This window comes from Sinohyriopsis cumingii, chromosome 12, assembly GCF_028554795.1.
Source record: "Sinohyriopsis cumingii isolate HCF-2022 chromosome 12, ASM2855479v2, whole genome shotgun sequence".
Taxonomy (NCBI): Eukaryota; Metazoa; Mollusca; class Bivalvia; order Unionida; family Unionidae; genus Sinohyriopsis; species Sinohyriopsis cumingii.
The window spans coordinates 23,239,100-23,259,299 of NC_142972.1; the positions used below are offsets into that span (position 1 = coordinate 23,239,100).

At 34.3% G+C, this 20,200-nt stretch overlaps 1 protein-coding gene across 2 annotated transcripts in view; it reads right to left on the minus strand.

The window, feature by feature from the left end:
• Window positions 1-297: 297 nt before the first annotated feature.
• The window catches only part of LOC149786102 (uncharacterized), a 42,374-nt gene continuing 22,471 nt past the window's right edge, over window positions 298-20,200 (minus strand). For both annotated transcript variants that reach the window (XM_089976419.1, XM_089976418.1), the window contains exons 10-12: window positions 18,670-18,738; window positions 16,589-16,822; window positions 298-7,611 (exon numbers count right to left, since the gene is read on the minus strand). In XM_089976419.1, coding sequence (XP_089832545.1) covers window positions 6,095-7,611; window positions 16,589-16,822; window positions 18,670-18,738 — 1,820 coding nt within the window. In that variant the 3' untranslated portion in view covers window positions 298-6,094. The remainder of the gene's footprint in view (window positions 7,612-16,588; window positions 16,823-18,669; window positions 18,739-20,200) is intronic.

The following is a 20,200-nucleotide window of genomic DNA, read 5'->3' on the forward strand; positions in this document are numbered from 1 at the left end:
GCAAATAAAACGTCAAGTTCAGCTAGGTATGAGATCCTGGGTTTGCATATTAATAGCCTGAGTGTAGTTGAGACACAGGTTGATTTACAAATTGTTCTGATTAAATGACATTGTTTCTATTACTGTATGCCATAAGTACAGCAAGATCTTGAATCATGAAATACAACAACAAAAAAACAAGAAAGACACAGTCTTGATGAATGCATTTCAAGAATGCATTTACCAGACATTTTAAACTGATCTTGGTAAAGAATGTAATAACAATAATTATTTGACAAATGAAGACAAATACATATATAAAAATAAGTTACATTTATTCTACTATACAAATTGATGATTTATGTACAATTGCAATATTTTTCTGGGCACCAAGGATATCATAGCATCTACAATACATTTTGACTGGCTCCCATAATAAAAAAAAAACCAACAACTTAACATGCAACAATACACAAGTACACTGTAACAGGGGTTACTATCAACAAAAACAATGAGTAATGTTTTGGAAATAAATTGCTGCCTCGAGTAAAAATGGTGTTTTACTACAACCAAATTTAAAAGAAAGACCCATTCAACACATTTCATTCATCAAATACAGTCACTTGAAATTTTCATAATAACAATGTCTGAGAAATTTTCATACTAAACAATGACCGTGCTTGGTAATCTGTACACAAAGGAAGGAGGCAGATGGATACCAGTCCTGCATTTGTAATCTTGGAAGTGCAAAACCCAAGCGAAATATCAACAAAATAATTCAAGTCTGTTTCATTACTTTGAATAAATACAAGTCTTAAACCTTTAAGATTTTGTAAGCAATGTTTACTTTTCTCAAATGCCACAATTTTGATGAAATGAATATTATTTAAGTGTCAGACCTATTTTTGTCGGTCCACATTAGAAACCTTTATATATGAAAAGTTAGAGAACCAGGAAACAAATATTTTATTACAAAAGAAAAAGAACCAGATATTTTATTCATTGTTTGACTTGAGTTCCTAAGATGCAAGGTACAACCGTTATCTAATCCATATGAAGTTGTGATCAAAATTTGCTTAAAGAATTAAATTATATATGCTTTTCAGAACATGATTTTTTTTCTCTCTACATTTTGTGATTTAAAGAATCTTTTAGATCTGAAAGTTTAATTTTTTGTTATTAAGACCAAGATGACTAGTTATTTTCCCAAACCACATACTCCAATCAACTTCAAGCAGTTCTAAAGATGAATTATTAGGAAAGCTTAGTATTTTCTTTAAACAAACGTCTTAATTTCTTCACATAAAAGGTTATCTTATTATGCTGTCAAAATGCTGTAATGTAACAGAATCATTTTTTTTGTTTCAATCTTTAAAATGCATGTTCTGCATAAATCAAAAGATTCATATTTTTAACACACATAGAACTAATTGTTTTGTGGCATAGTGTTTCCACACTAATAAAGTTTGATTTTAAAAATAATGAATATCTGAGCTAAATAAATGGCCAGAAAAGACAATGGTTGTTTATACAACTATATCCCTAAAATGTTTTCAAATAAATTAAAACTAATATCTACCTTTCATGTCATCCTAAATTTATTGACTAATCAAATACTGTGGTTTTAAATGTAAATAGCACTGTCATTATATAAATATTAAGGAATTTTGGTATCTTATGATGATGAACAAGCCGAATACCACAATTTAGAAAAAAATAAAATAAAAATGGTTAGACATTAGACACATTTCCCCCAAACTCTCTTTGCATATCAAAGCATCATCTGAACATTGTAGACACCATAAGGTGGCCAGTATATTCGGTGGAGGAAGAAACCCAGAAAACCCATGGACCTAGCTACTGGCAAATGTCCTCACTAATGCATCGTAAGCTGTGCTTTGGGTACAATATGAACTGTTGATAACCATTTGAAAAAATACACACAAAATCAAAAACAACCAACTACAAGCCCAATTCATATCAAAACTATTGAGATATAAACAGTATTGTATACTTCTCACCAACTAGATATATAACTTGTTGTAACCAATATAAATACACAATATCTATATGCAGAATCTGGTAGGAATCCTATACCATTTTTATCCGTTAAAGATGCAAGAAAATCGCCATAGCTTCTTTGCAACTATTATGTACATTTATTAAACAGTAAATGTCAATTTCTCCATGCTTTCTGAAGGAACTTTGGAGACAATGCCTTCTACATTTTAATTAACATTTCCTTTCACGAAAAGAAAGGAATTTCAAATTCTGGGACACAATTCATAATGGTTGGAATCTTGATTTTTTTCCAAGGTTTTCACTTATGTGTTGGAGATTTAGTGGTGGGTCAAAACAGGTTTTTGTTGATTTTTCAACAATTTTGTTAATTTAAATGCCAAGTTCATAGTCAAGAACCTAAAATAACCAACTTGGCTCAATTTCTTTCATCAGACCTAACTGGTTAAACTTAAATATTATTCACTCCAACTGATGATTGTAAGTTGCATCCAAACAACTATGCTAGTGATCAATGTAGTCATAAAGTCACAATGTTTATTTTCTGTCCTTCCTATGTACTACTTTAATGCTTTGTAATGCCATAATTTTGCAAACACAAAACAATAATTCTTATCTCTATTTTTAATATACGCTAATCTAAATCCTAAATCAAACACGCATTCACACACATAATTAAATGTCTGCATATTTCTTGTACAAAGACACACAGGTGCACCAAATCTAAGAACTTGTACATCTATAATTGAGAAATAATTTAATATATATATAAAAAAATCGTAAAAATTTTCACTCGTTTCACTCCATTTGTCATAAATATTACAGATAATCATAAATATGCAGTCCATTTATTTTCTAACATCAAAGCTCAGATATAAACTGCTTTAGACTGCATAGTCATGCACATCTGCAACAGTCACTTCAAAGTTGAAAGATATGAACAAAATATTACTGAAATTGTATTTCTGAGCAAATGAAAACAATTACAGAATATTCTAAACTCAATATGTCCCCTAATTACGATTGGCATGCTGAAGAAACTAGATTAAAATGAAATGGAAACATCTTGATCTATGGCAAAAAGAAAAAGAAAAAAAAAAAAAAAGAATCAAAATTCATTATACATATTTTAAAGAGAATAAAACTACTCCGAATGCAAAGTAGTTAATAAATAAATAAATATATAAAGAAAATAAAATATAATAGGAAAATAGCTGAAGAATAAATACATCTCACACTTCACTATGTAAATAATATTGCTTATAAACATAAATGAAATGACTGGAAAAATACCAATAATTACAGGGACAATAGTAAATTACATTCCAGCATTTGCCACTGATATTTGGAACCCAGTACATATTGTGATTTCACTAAATTATTTTCTTCCCCAGACATTATAAACTTCTAATCATTCAAAATCAAAATCATATATGAGGCATCTGTTAAAAACACTGCCGTACAAATGACAGCCATGTGCCTACAAAAAGGAAAAAACTTCAGAACAAAAAGCTTTGAGAGGAATGCATGCAGAAATTGAAGACACAATATAAAACCTGGACACAAGCAAATGTATTATGAGTAGCTTCAATGGCAGCTTGCTAAAAATATCTTAGCATAATCAGGGTAATTTTCTATACCAAGTGTCATGTAGATCACCGTAGTCATTTTTGGCATGTACATTTGGAAAACAATATCCTCATGCTATCTTACTTGAATTAATGACCTTGGACATTCTTTTTTTTGTGGAATTTTCTTCAAAAATCTGATTTATCTGATCATGTATTCCAGTGCAAATTAGTAAGTCCTTCTTATTGAAGTTCCACTTCAATACAATTAAGGGAAACGTTTAAACTGCAATTACTTTGTAATCTTTGGCAGCAGTTGTATAGATATTTTTTCTCTCTCACTTCTGCTATAACTACTGATTTAGCATATCAAACAACTTTTCTAAAACAGGACTGCAACAATATAATTACAGGAAAGCACTTGATATCTGATTTTATTTGCTAACTAAATGCTTACATCTTATATTACTCAGACAACTATGTGACGACTGCTAGACACCACATAAAAAATTCTTTACAAAGAAATGACTTTGCTTCTTACATATATCCACTATACAATTGCATTAACTTTTTACAAATTCAGCCCATTGTCTTCATGTAAAGTACACCTGTCAAAGAAAACTTTCACTTCATGAGCAAATATTTTTGGAAGATGTGAAAACAAGTTGATTACAATGCTGCAGAAGTATTGAATCTCTATAGACTTTAAAAATATCAGCCTGACATTATGTACATGCCAGCTATTCCTTTCATTATCAATTTGTAAGAGGGCTTCCTACTGACAATGTGTACCTTACACAAGCTGGTCAATATCTTCATTTTCTTTCTTTATGGTAAAAATTATATTACACACAGACATGAAACTTTCAGCTTCACTACCATATTTTTAACTGTACATGTGAAATTTTAAACTCAAATTTTTTTATACTAAATCAGTCTCACAAAAAAATCCCAATATCTTTTAGAGACTAATAAATTTCATGCCATACAGTAAATATCAAAATACTTTAATGATGAAAGCCCACTGAACTATTAATGTAAATAACCAAGTTTGTTGAGTATCCCGAGCAAGTAACAGAGAGGCACATTTATGGACACAAACTCTATACTCTTGATTGGAATTGTCAACTTGACTAGTATTGTTAAAGTGGAAAATCTGCAACAATATTCAGTCAATACTTTGAAAACAAACCTTAACAAAATGTGATACCACTACCTTATAAACTTTAACAAGTAACATGATATATATTGACTCTCTAACAAATAGCACATATACAGAGTTAGGATACCTATTCTGGCATGAATTTCAACCAGGATTTCATGGCAATAAAAATAATCAATTGAATTGTAACAGCTTAAACCCCTTTAGCACAATGTTCTGTGTGCCTGAGCTACAATGGGAGAACTGGACTTCATTCTATTTTTACAGATAGGTAAGACGGTGCCTTTTCATTTTCATCAATGAAGATCATGGATTTTATCTTTTTCCCTGGGGGAGAATAATCTCTAAAATTACAACACAACTATTATATTAAAAAATTGCAAATTATAAGCCATTACAGCCAAATATAATCCCTGTTTACAATGGTGAGAATTTAGATGAAAATTGTGCGTACAACGCAATACCATCACACTCCCACTCGAATCATTTGTCTGCACCAAAATCTGAATTGCATGAAATGAAAGACTTCATTGGTTTATTATGGACTGCCAACAACAACACGGGAAGCCCAATCCAATATGAGCACTTGACAAGTTGAAACTGCTAACCGGCTAGCAAAATGTAAGTATTTTCTTCTAAAATATACTTTTTAAAAACATTAGGATTAAAAAGTAAGAACATCCGGATAAATAACATTCTGATACTGCATAAAATAAGTAAATCTTTGTTCTTATTTATGAATGCAAACAGAGTAAAATCTAAAAGTTACAGCAAGTCTCTTAAGATTGTTCAAAAGAAATTGCATCGATTACTAATTAAACCTAAAAGCAAGATTTGTGAGTGTAGTATCCAAATATTCCAAAATGTAAACAAACAGGAAATAATTGCATGAAAATCTGATCAGGTCATATACATATGCATACAAACATGCAAATTAAATTTCATTTGTCTATCTGAGTAGGTTGTGCTTAATCCAAACCGTCAAAACGTGTTTGAAAACAACAACAAAAAGTAAATAATTCAGCATTGGCATGAAAAGGTTATCAGGTCATATATATTTATGTAAAAAAAAATTATTTACATAAAGTGATTTTTGCTTCATCATGATAACAAGGTTTTTGTCACAAAAGTCCACGACCTAAAAAATTCAAACATGTTTGGAGAAGAAAAAAAAAAAATGAAAATTTAGTAATGGCTTAAAATCAAATCTGGTATTCCAAATGTGCATACAAAATAAAGAAAATTTCACTTATTCAAATTGCAGTCTTGCTAACAAACTTCTCTAGATGGACAGTCACATAAACAGGACCAAACATTATGCAAGTAGGCATAAACAGAATGGAGGAAGAAAAAAAACAAGCTTGCACTAAGTGCTGATGTCAGAAAGGTTAAGCTTCCTTGCTGTTAGCAGTCCAACCTCCTTATTGATTGAATTTTTTACATTTACCCGTACATTTGATATTGAGCTATTGATTGGAACAAAACTCCCTGAACTTCCCAACACTGATGTGGGGTAGGGGACGGAAGTGGATGCTAATAGTTTTGGAGGAACGATCTGAGGTGTTTGGTTAGGTGGTGACACTGCCTTTGTTGCTATTGGCCTGATGATGGTGGTATTAGTGGCAGGGGACAACAATGCTGTCTTGGATGACTGGAGGAGGGGCACATTTGTGAATGTTATGTTGGATTGTGATGAGGGAAAGGTAAACATTGCTGCATTGGGTTTGGTTTCATTTGGGGTCAGTGGCGGACTAAAGGTGAGTGGGACCATGATCTGATTTAGATGCTGTGCTTTAAGCTGATGTGAGCTTGTAATGAGCTGTACATTTGGTGCAAAGGAAACTGTTGTATTGGGTATGTTCACAATGGGAAGCTGAATTATTGTTTGAGGCTGATTTTGCAGCTGAACAGCAATGGTCTGTGATGTGGAAGGAAAGTTCAAAACAGTCTTGACTTCATTTCCTGGAGTTCCAAATATTTTGATTCCATCTGAGGTCTCTTCAATTCTGAATGTCGCTTGTTCGCCAGACCCCTCATTCAGTTGTTTGACCAGGTCAATATCCTGACTACTTTTGTCTGGTGACACAAAAAGATTATTATGTTTTGATGTCATAGAGAATTCAGGAGTTAGGTGTAATGCTCTTTGTGGGGACGGTTTTTCTTTTGTTTCCATGACTCTTTTCAACTGCTGTGCACTTAGTTTTGTCTCCTGTCCACTGGCATTAGGGGATTTGTCATCCTCAGATGAAGAGGGAGAAGGAAAATCAAGCCGTACTCTTTTCTCTGGTGGAATTTCATCTGATACCGGGCCTAATCTTTTTTTAATGGTTGGATCATTGACAGTAATTACTGGCGTCGTCTCATTGATCTCTTTGGGTATAACATGCTCCATAACATGTGGTTCTTGCTTGATCTGTGTTACAAGAGAGGGTGAAAGTTGAGTTGGGCTAGTTGAAGTGCTAACTTGAGTTATAGAGATTGGGGATGCCTGGGTAGCAGTATCCACTAATTTTGTGTTAACTGGCACTGGTACTTTGAGGGACTTAAGAACTGCATTAATTTGCTCTTTACTAAGAGGGATCATGGTTGGCTGCTTGTTATTGCCTGGCATTTTCTTGACAATAATTGTCTCTGTTGGTGCAGAGGTAGTGATGACATGACTGTCAGAGCTAGCTGACACTGTTGAAGAGGTAATGGTTTGTATTCTGGGCTTCTTACGAACAAACCCTTTGGTAGGTAACTTAAGTTCTTGGTCAGGTCCATCAATGATATGAAACTTTCCACCTGAATGCATCAATATGTAGTGTTTAGCACTGTTCCCTTTCTGCTTAATGGCCACTCTTGACTTGTTATTCATATCCTTGTCCGTTTCCACAGACTGGTCTGAAATACAGATGTAGACATAAAATAAATAATATTATCTACTGAAAGTAATGTAAAAGCATACATTGGCTAGGTACCAAGATTCTACAAATCATGGTTGAATGTATATTTGGTCATTCATGCCAAATTACCCAGAGATCCACAAGTGATCATCTCAGATTTCCACGAAATTTTTCCCAGATGTATATCTATGTACATGATGGCTGCATGGAAACTTTCCATAATAAATTCCACTTATGAAATAAAGTTATGGCCAACCAAAGTGGGGAGTGGGTAGCATAGTTGTTTCACTCACAAATTCGTCTGTTTACAATGTTTCTTTTTCCAATATAATAACTTTATTAATCATAGAGCTATCAGGCTAAAATTGATATTGCATTTTTGTAACCTTGGAAATCTGAATCTGAGCTCAAATTTTCACTAACTCTGATATTTGCTGGGATAAACACCCGTAAAGTTTTTCTTTTCATAATGGATTTTTTCTTCTGATTTTAATGTAGCACTACTACAAGGTCATCTGTCACAAACACCAAATATGATTTTATTTGAAAACTATACATGTAGGGCATTGTACCAAATTAATCACATTCAAATCAAGTTCATTGCTGTACCCAAGACTCAAACAGAAGACAACTCACCAAATGCGAAAACTGTGCCCTCATAAGAGTGGTGGTTTGACCATGTGGGTAGTTACCTAACATATTGAATTCATTTATTTTAATATAATAAAAATGCATTATTAGCTGTAGTCATGCTAAATTTCCACTGCTTTCCAGGTTCTTTTTCCACTAGCTATTCTAGCCACCATGTATAGCCTATCATGAGCTTAAAATTGGTGCTAAACCCCAAAAAACAACAACGGTCCAGATTGATCAGCAAACTGAAGGAAGATCTTGCTCAGGAGGAAACCATTTTCTTACTGGACTTTGCTGAAAAGTAACGCTTTACTGTCCCTGATGTGGTTTTAGGTCTTTGGCTGGAACAACTCACAAGCAGCACCCCACACATTTGTGGTATATGACAGCATGGAGCTTCATTGTCCAAAGTGCAGTTCAAGGCCATCACCTCAAACAACACTCCACCGATTTGTTGTATATTACAGCATAGAGGGTGAGATAAAAAGCCAGAATGTTTCTATTATTTCAGAGTACCTCAAGCATGACAGTTGCTGTTTAATTCATTAATTTCAACCCTGATACCCGATCTCAGAAACATGTCACCATCCCTCAAGAAGATCGTATATTTCAGTGATGGGGTAAGTAGCCAACATAAACACTACAAGAATGTTACAAAAATGGTCATGGATTTGAAGCAGAATGACATTTTATTTCATCACAAACCATGGCTAGTGCAGCTGTGCTGATATCAGTGGTACAGCAAAGTGTCTATTTGCTTCAGCCAGCTTGCAAGCTACAGTAGAATATCACATTCTGACAGCAACTCAGATGTTCAACTGGGTAGCCAGCTGAAAACAATCATGGAGTGAAATTTTATTCTGTAGCTGCTCATGATGTCATAAGCAGTGCAGCAAAAGTTTCATTTATCTAAGTGCTTTGCTGAAGTAAAGCTTGTTGCAAGCACCTGTTCTCATCACTGCTTTATTCAAATCTCTCAGAAGAATTTTAGATGAAGTGGATCTATGAAGACTCATTTTACCATTTCAAGTCAGAAACAGACAACAGTGATTCCCAGTGCACTGCATAATTTCACACACCATGGCAATTTGCAGCCTGGAAAATATGTTGCATGTGTTTATGACATGGAATGGTATATTGCTTGCATATGAAAAACACTCCATGAATAAATTATGCTACCCCTGCTAACTTAAACTGGCCATAACCTTGTAAATTTGTGGCAAAGAGAGATGTTCACCCAAGAAGATTTTTGGATTCGGGTCATTTGGTATGGAATGACCATATTACTTGACTGGAAAATTGTAATGCAAAACTGAACCAGTGACAGTGCCATTATTGGCAGAAAAGCGACAACTTAATGGCACAATGGTTTCTTATGCAAAGAAGACAGAAGTGTTGAATGCGCAAAATGTAGGTAACAATAAAAAATCCAGTAAATTTATTTTAACAGGTTTGCCACAAAATAACCTATGTTGTTATGTACTTAAATTCATAGAATGGAACAGAGTCATATATTATAGATACATTGACCATGAAAGCCATACATATATATATATATATATATATATATATATATATATATATATATATATATATATAAGGGTATGAAACTTCATGGTCTTGGAACCAATGACAGCTAAAGATGAATGCTGGGCAAGCATTTTTTTGCTGTCCAGTGTGAAAGCATGGTCAGACAACCAAAAGTGAACCCTTCAAGGAACAAGATCTGTACATTTTTGTCTTTTGACAACACACCAACATATGTCAACAATATCTTCTTTGGCTTGACACTTAGTGATGGGTCTGTTTAAGAAATGGACCTCACTGTAAAGCAGTGGTTCCCAACATCTTTCAGTGTGACCCTAAATCGGCCACCTTCTAAAAAGCAGAGGACACGGTAGAAATAAGGAAATTGTTTTATTATCATTTATTACTTGATCTCGGACAGATTAAGTATGTGTGTAAACTTGCATAATACTTTCTATTAGCACAGCTGATGGGTTGAGTTACAAGTCTTGTGTGCAATTAGGACTAGTTTGAAAACTATCTCTCAATTTGCTTGATTTGTTTTCTGTGTAAAACCGGCTTGGTGTATAATTTTAAAAGTTCTACTGAGTGCGGCCACCACCATCACCATTTAAAATAGAATAAAGGAACAGGAAAACAAGAACAAAGAAATAATACCAAGAAAAGGAAACGATTAGCAAACCGCCAAGCCATGAACAAAGGAACTGAACAGAACAAAGGAACTATCAAACAAAGGAACGATAGGAACACGTAACAGAAAACAAAGGAGAGACTTCTAACAGAGGAGCAGACTGGGTTAGGACAAAAACAAAAGATAAGTCATCATTCAATGATATACGCAATTTAAGTAGAATATGCAAACTAGGTCCAAATAAATGGCTCTATTCAATCCAAACACGCAAACACACAAACCATCAAACAACCCTATCAATAAATCAGTAAAAATATTGGATGTATCACAACTCCAAACAGCACCAATAAAGCATGTAAAACAAGCAAGATTAACGCAAGTAGTACCAACCACAGCAAACTCGAATGCAACCAACATCACACTGGGACCCCAAATTCTGGCCTCAAACACAGACCAAACAAACCACAAACCAGCAGACATAATTAAAAATGGTTGAAAAATGGATAACTGAGAACAATCTGGTCATCTTAAATGACGGGTCGAACACTAGATTAAACCCTGAGGATGGCACTCTCTCAGCCATAGACTTAACCATCACTACCCCAAAATTGGCTCAAATCACAAATTGGTGGGTGGATCAGGAAGATACATTAGGAAGTGACCATTTTCCCATCACAATCAATATTCAAACAAAAACTCAACACATTCCTAATGAAACCCCACCTAAATGGAGGTACCAACAGGCAGACTGGGACCAATTCCAATTATTACTAGCTAGAGTAAATCCAGATAACTTAGAAAGCCCAAGTATTGACATGTATTATGATAACATAACAGACACAATTATAGAAGCAGCTAGCCGGTGCATACCAAAGACAACTAATATCCAAAATAAAAACCCTGTACCATGGTGGACTAAACAGTGCACTATAGCACATAAAGACAAAGAAAGGGCCTTAAATAAATATAAACGCACCAAAAATTCTATCTACTTCCAGCAATATAAAGATAAAGAAAAAGCACTAAAACAAACTATAAAAACTGCTAAAATTAATCTATGGCAAACCTTTTGCTCTAAACTGAGTCTAAAATCAAACTCAAAACAAATATGGGACAAGATAAAAGCCATAAAAGGGAAAGCAACTACCTCAGCCCCAAAAATTAAAAATGCCATAACAAATAAAGATAAGGCAGACCTCCTAGCGAAGCATTTTTCGAACATGAGTAGCAACAATAATGACACCAAAAACTTTCAAGAACACAAAAAACTAATGGAGGGAACCCAACCTCAAATGTTTCAAGACCAAGGAACAAAAGAATCTCACCTAAATAGCGACATCACAGTACATGAATGGAAGATAGCCCTATGATCCAAAAACGAAACATCCCCTGGTAAGGATCAGTTAGGTTATATTATCTACAAAAAACTACCTATCAATATAACAATAGCCATAATCAAACTCTTTAATAGGATATGGGATAAAGGCCAACTACCCACCAAATGGAAACAGGCCATAGTAATACCAATCCCCAAGCTAGGTAAAGATCACAACAACATAAATTCATACCGACCCATCTCCCTTACAAACAATATTTGCAAAATAATGGAGACAATAATCGCAAATAGGTTAAAACACCACCTAGAAACCAATAACCTACTCTCCATAAATCAATGTGGCTTTCGGAACAAACAGTCCACAACTGACCAACTTCTCAGATTGGAAACAGACATCAAACTCGCTTTTAACGCACATAGGAAAACCAATCGCAACCTCATAGTGGTTTTTTTAGACCTAGAAAAAGCGTTCAACCTAGTATGGACCAATGGACTAATGGCCAAATTAAACCAATTTGGAATTACTGGACGCTTGTTCAACTGGATTGGCGATTTCCTCACAGGCCGGAAAATTATCACAAGAATAGGCAACACCCATTCGGAAGAATTTTCACTTGAAAATGGAACACCACAAGGCAGTGTAATAAGTCCGTTACTATTTAACCTAATGGTAAATGACCTTGACCTCAATGTAGCCTCCACAAAAATAAACTTGTCACAATTTGCAGATGATAGTGGCATACGGAGGAATGGAAATCCTGCCAATAACACAGTAGTTAAAGAAATCCAGCAGAGCCTAGACAACATAGGGAGATGGGCGGACAAATGGGGTTTCAAAATATCTCATGAAAAAACTGTGGCAATCATATTCACCCCCAAACGAAATAACAACCTAGTCTATCCAAACTTCTATATACAAAATCAATTAATCAAATACGTAACAGTAGTAAAATTCCTAGGAATGTTCTTTGACAACCACCTCACATGGAAACAGCACATTGAACAACTCACCCAGAATTGTAACAAAGATCTCAATTTACTCAGGAACATCACAGGGACTGACTGGGGATCCAACCAGGAAACCCTCCTCACAATATATAAAAGCCTAATTAGATCAAAACTGGATTACGGTTGCCAAGCATATAACTCGGCTAAGCAGCCTGTACTACAAAAACTTGACACTATCCAGAGAAAAGCCTTGCTATTATGCACAGGAACACTCCCCTCAACATTAGAAGAACTACAAACACTAACAGGAGAACTACCCTTAAAATTACATAGGCAAGAACTGCTTCTCCGATACTCCATTCGATTAGATACCCACCCAGACAACCATCCCACCAAAATAGCTATAAATAAGTGTAAAGTTGTCTTCAAACCCAAAACCATACCTATCACACCAAGTGGCAAAGTAATCCTTGAACTAAGAGAAAAGATACCTCTACTAAAAAAACAGGTAACAAACAATACAGACCAGAACAAATCACCATGGTTACAAAAACCACCAAGGATTAACACTGAAGCTACCAAATTAGGCAATAAAGAAGGACAAGAAAACTTACTAAAACCTGTACTGGTAAACGAAATCAACCAAAAATACCCGGACTATGTAAAAATATATACCGATGGATCAAAAACAAACAACCCACCAAGAACAGCAGCAGCAATAGTCATCCCTGAATTCAATATACAAACGGGATCCAGATTACCTGACTATTGCTCCATTTACACCACTGAATTCTGGGCTATACTTGAATCACTACAATGGATCAAAAACAACCAAATACCTAAAGCAGTCATTATAAGTGATTCCCTAAGCGTTATCAAATCGATCCAAAATCGCAATACACACTCTAGGGAACAATTCCTCGACAGAGCATGCCAATTAATCGACGATATCATCACAGCACATCAATTAGTCGAGCTCATGTGGATACCGTCGCACAATGGAATCTCTGGCAATGAAACAGCAAACAAAGTTGCAAAAACCAAACTAGGAGATCAAAACTCTATCAAGCTTAACTATAGCTCTACAGAAGCAATAAGCTTCGCACAAACATATATAGACCAAACATGGCAAGATTTTTGGAACTCCTCCACAAAAGGGAAAAATCACCATGAAACCCAAAAAAACGTAGATAGGAACATACAGCTACCTAAGGGTACCTATTTAGAACAGAAAATCATAAACAGGATAATAACTGGAAAAACTAAACTAGCAAGCAGTTTTGGAAGGTTTATGGGACCCAAACCAGCAACCATTAACTGCTTTAACTGCCACACCACCGAAGATCTAAACCACGTATTCAATATATGCCCAAAATATCAACCCACTCGGAAAATATTTATCAAAAACCAAAAAGAGATTGGATCACCACACACATACCCAGAGATACTTATGGACTCTAAAAATAAACAATCAGCATATAAAAATATAAATCAATTCATAGACTCAGCAGGACTTAGGAACAAAATATAATTACTATCCCCACAAAACCAAAAGACCCAGTAACTAGCTAAATAAATTTAGAAGCCACTACATAAAAACCCATAACATATCATTCAGTTTTACAAAAGTATTAATAAATAATTCACTTATGAAGCACCTATAAAAAACTAAGGAAACCGCAAAATCGGATGTCCTAGATGTCCTTAACGAACCGAGTAATCAGCTAGGATTCCTGTCCTAGATGTCCTTAACGAACCGTGTAATTGGCTAGGACTCCGGTCTCTTGCCAAATAAAGTATAAATAACATTCAATCTCTAAAAACATCAATTAATAAATAACTTAAAGAGGTAATATCTAAAAACTTATAAATAACATAACGTAGGAAACACACCCTAAACACCTCGACTAGTAATACCATAATAACCTTGAAAATCTCTCTTCATACATGATATCTACTAAGAACCTCTATAAACAGCACAGAACATCCCCCCTCCTTTTAGAACATTTTGAAGAAGAAGAAAAAAAAAACACAAAAAAAAAACAAACAAACAAAACAAAAAAACATCAGGCAAATGCAACAAGAAACCAGCGAGGTAAAGCAAGCAGGACTGTTCCCGAGCTCTCCTTCCCACTAATGACAGCCAACCATTCAACTGTAGGGACCTTTATGGACCCACAGATTGAGGCCAAACTATCAGGGTTCCTTGAATTCATAAAAGCCTGGGGGAAGTGGCACCATCCCTTTCCCCAGGAACAACTAGCAGGCTGCGGTGCAGTCCGAAAAAAGTGGCACATGCACAATTGTGCGAACGCTACTATAATTAAACTCAACAACAAAAAATGGCCATCATGAAGGCAATTTAAGTAATTTACTGGGCATCCACAGATTTTCTAAATTTGTCTAACCTTGATGTGTGTATACGTCGGTGTGTATGAATAGGTTAATATTGTTATACTATGTTGTGTATATTATCACTCATAATCATATTTTGTAAGTGTTATTTAGTTAAAAGATTTTAAATGCTGAATTTCTTTTCAACAGTATGAGTCATGTATCAAGTTCAAAGGTTGAAATGCATTAAAACACGTAAACATCACATGATCTAACTCTAGTACATGAGTTCTGATGGGCCAAGCTGACCTAATTTTTTATTAGTGTTAGAACAGCTGAGTTCTTTACTTGCACAGCAATTTAGAAATACCAAGATGATTCATTCAAGCTTTAAATTGCATTCTCTCTAATGTGCATTGGAATAGTTATGCTGAAAAGAATGATCCAGTTCTTTAATTCAATCATTCATTGGCAAAGTGCTCTAACTTTCATTTAAAGACTATCTGGAAATATAATAGCTCTATGAAATTATTGTGAATTCATTTGAGGACATTTGGATTTATAGTTGCATGGAATTACTGTCAATTAATTTAAAGATTTCGATTTATAATTGTCAAAGGAATACTGTGAATTCATTTAAAGACATTTTGAGATTAGAACACAGTGATTCTTCTGTATTGCTGAAACATTACAATATAGGCTATCATATGGAATACCTTTGGAACTTATTTGAATTCTTGAAACTTTAGCAACTGATAAACATTTAGGACTTGAGGAATTCATTCACCATAATGTAAGTTATTTTTCATTCTATCACTCTGTATTTTAGGGAAATAAATTATATTGATCAATTATACAAAACTTCTTGGCTCTGATTATTCTTTTGACTCATTTTATGACCATATAACAATAGAACTGTGCAGCACACAAGCCTAATAATAGGTTTGAAGTGTGAAGAAAATGATAGTTATAAAGTAAAGGTTAAAACAGCTATAATCTGTTGGAACATAACCCTTTTGTATAAAAGAAAAACTATTCCTACAAGGTAAAAGATAATGAAACTAAATTCAAAGACCCTGCATGGATGGAGAACAAAATACCATCCAAAATGCAAGTATTAACCAGCACATGATGGACTTTGGACATTATGAACATGACTCTAATGATGTTTTTTTGGGGAGATTTGGGATCTTTCAAAGCATTACATGCTACAATAGCTTCATAAAACTCTAAAGAAATTTTACTTTGGGGTTTTTGAAGCAAAGCAGAGACACAAGACACAAAAATGACTGGGCTGTAGTCAGTTCTCTGTGCAGAAATAAAGTTGTCATGCAAGAGTTTTTCTGTGCAATCCTGGTAATTATAACATACTGAGCTAGATTTTTTTTGTTGAGATTATGTTCTCAACCAATCAAAGCACTTCTCAAAAAAATCATTCTCAATGGATGACACAGAATCTCAAGTTAAACAATTTTACAATTCGAGAAAAGTGAAAGCAAGCAAGTTAAGTTAGTAAAACATGTGTACACAAAAACAAACAAGAAACAGTTGTTTCTCAAATCTCACCTTTTGTTTGAACTGTAGCAGTAGGTGCTGCTAATACAGCAGCTGTGGCCTGTACCTCTTTATCAACTGGAGTCCTACCAACAGGACTTGTTGGCAATGACTGGGAGGCATATAGCTTTAGTCTTTCATGTTCAGCCACAACACAAATCTGCTCAAATGAGGAGTGGCGACCAATTTTCAGTTTGTTCTTATCAGGTTTTATGTCAGGTCCATTTGGGACTGAGTTGCTCTCCCCTGAAATGACAGGTTATTGAAAATCAATATAGTTAGGTAAATAATAAAGATCAATATAGTTAGGTAAATAATAAAGACTTGGTTAGATAAATAGATCTTAGATAATTTGTGGTTAAAAGGTTTCCCATCAATTAAAGCAGGTTTAGTTTTAATTTCTATCAAGTATGATTATAATTTACACCCCCATTGTCAATGTCTTCTGCTGTACTCTGAGAAGTAAAACAAAACTTTTTCTTGAAACAATAAGTTTTAAGGCAAGAGGCTATAAAAAAAATTTTTAAAAAAATTGCAGATGTTGCCAGCATTGCTGCTGTTGGAAACTGATGTGCTGTTTCACTATCCATAAAACAAAGCAAGGCATAAATCAAGAGGAAGAAGCAGCTGCTTTAGCAATTCTTGAACTTTGACATTAGTTTATAATATCTGTCGTTATCGTATATATATATAAAGTACTGCCAATCAAAAAATTAAGAACCCAGTACTTTTATATTTCTCAAAATACCCAGTGCAGGAAGTGCACATGACAGCCTTTTCTGGATTGTACTTAAGTCTTCTGTATTCATCTGCCCAGCATTTCTGGTACTTTTTAGTCTCTTCTTTTGATCATTATCTATTTTCTGCAGTTTCGATGGTGTCTGTATATCTTGCAAATATTTCCATATGTTTACACTTGTCAACAACAAATGTATTGAACGTTGAGTGTTTACTAAAACAAAATGTGACCTTTTCTGTTATCATCAAGAATGTTTGTTTTTTTCAGGCAGTACACCAGGTTACTTCTGTGTGCACTTAGACTTTTGAGAATAATCACACCAATTTATTTGATGAGTGGTTTAAAACCTGTCCATTTGTGCTGCAAGTATTTATTGTACCTTGTCAGATGCAAGGTACTCAATACAACCACATCAATTAATCATTAAAGCAAATGCCAACTCAGGACCGTTTGTAAAGTTCATAGCTTATGATAGATGACCAATGGTAATATCCACTACTCTGTGGATTTGTGACTACAAGGTTTTACTTATGCCATGGCAAACAAAACCATGTTAGCATATTAGCACTAATTAAAAGCCTTATATATGTATCAGTATTTTTGAAAGGCAACTGCCATGAAATCTGGGACAATAGTAAACATCTGGAAATCTTCATTTTGAACAATAAGACATGGGACAGCAACTGATCGCTCTCCTGCAAGTAATTTAATGAATGTGAGGGAGTGCAACAACGATCACACTTCTCAAAACATGCTACACGTCTTCTAGTGATGGCAAATACAAAACTTTCATTCCTTAATCTGGAATGGCTTAAAAGCAGCAAAGCAAGTATGTGAAGGAAATGAAATTTTTTTTTTACCAATGACCCTGATATAAAAACCTATATGTACACAGTCTAGAATGATAGATTGCCATATCTTGACAGACATGAGCTAATGAAGTGTAAATGAATTTTAAAAAGCCACATATGGTAACATTTGTTCCAAATCATCTATTAATTATTTGTTCCAGCCATATGAACATTTCAACAGTTCAGCTGACAAAAATGTGCTAACATTTGTCCCAACCATGTAAACTGTAAACATGAGATCACTTTTTAATGTGATGTGCAAACTTCTTTAGTTTCAAATTATGCTGCTTGTGCTGGTGGCTTATCTTGAGATGGTTATACATTTTAAAAGCTGATGGGAAAGATAAGCAGGAATATATAATAAAATTGTGATAAGTGATATCAAAAGTGTACTGCAGCATACCAAAGATAATTGTATGTATTATGGGACAAATTAAAATTGCTAGGTATAGATGGGTATGCAGAAGAGAACTACAATATGCAAATTTCACTTATTTTCCTACCTGATTCAACTACTCTCATTGCTTTATCTCCAGCCTGAATTGGTTGATAGCTACCCATAATATTAGCAACTGAAAAAAAAAAGCCTTGGTTACTACTTCTATCACATGATTTTGGTCTTCCACTTAAAAAAAGCTGAAAAATGTTTAAGGGGGGTCTGGGGGTATCAAGGGGCAGTTCCCCTGATCAGGAGATCTAGTGGCCAAAAACACATTTTACAATCATAAAAAAAACTGCTCCTGGTGCAACTTATGATCATAATATAAAATAATCATCTGAAAATGTAATAAACTTACCAAAAATGTTCAACTTGACTTGAATAATTTCACAATATTTATCCTCACATGAATTTGTTCTCCAATACTATTGATGCTGAAGTTATCTCATGTGCATGTCAGTGTTTACATCGTAATTAAGGCACAATAATTTGTCAATTTTTGCAGCAAACATACTTCACTCTTTTCATAACAAATCTGTAAAACAAACACCCAAGCACATCAACTATATACAAATAATCCCATACATTCACTTGTCTTTTTCTCCACTGGAAACAACCTGTTGATATGCCAGTTGAGCTCTTTTTGTGGCTTTGGCAAAGATTTCTTTAGCCTTCCTTTTTGTCATCACTGACTTTTTTGGCTCAATGTGCAATCGTTCCTTTTCCTTCCAAGCTGGTGCTTGTATTGGCAACATGCAGTACGCATATTCTGACAGAGGGCTACATCTGTTCTATCATGCAATAAATCTTTCTTCTCACAGTAATTAAATGCACTTTTTCCAGATGTCTTCTGAGCTTCAATTTTTCTGTATACAGCTTCTCTTGTAGGTGTTGTTCCAAACTCTTCCAACCAAGACTACCGTAATTCAGATCTTTCTTTAGAGGTCACAAAACGCCAATCCTCTAGCATTCAGTTTTCTTATAAACTGACCAATTAAATGTCCGTCAAATTTTTGTTCCAGCCATTCTCATTTCCATATGTTTTTTTAAAAACTTTTATCTAAACTTTTCGTGTCATGGTTTCTTCCAACAACTCCGGATGCCATGCTTTGCATGCATGCTGCTTCTTTCCATTGCCATCAGTTTCCATTACACGAAGATTCAATGGATGAATTTAAACTTTTGAACAATCAGAATAGTCTTTACAAGTCTCTTGTGGTAACTAATATATGGAATGAATACTTTAAAAGGGTTGTTGCAAAATGGGACAGGACAGACTGTTTTTTTATATTATTAAAAAACCCTGATCGGAGATGATATAAAAAAACGGACTATATCAAGAAAAATTGATTAAGTCAGGAGAAAAAGGAATTCTGCTTTAAAACAGGAAAATCATGTCTGTTGTCTGCATGGCTTTACAAACTGAAAATCAGCTTGCCCTGGTTAACTGAAATAACCCTGTGGAGATTTGATAATGTCCCAAAATACAACAACATAACAGCATAGCTAAAGTAAAAGAAATAAGGAAAAATATGGGCTTTATTGAGGCATTTATGTTATATATATATTTCTTTTTATGATTGTTTTTATCTTAA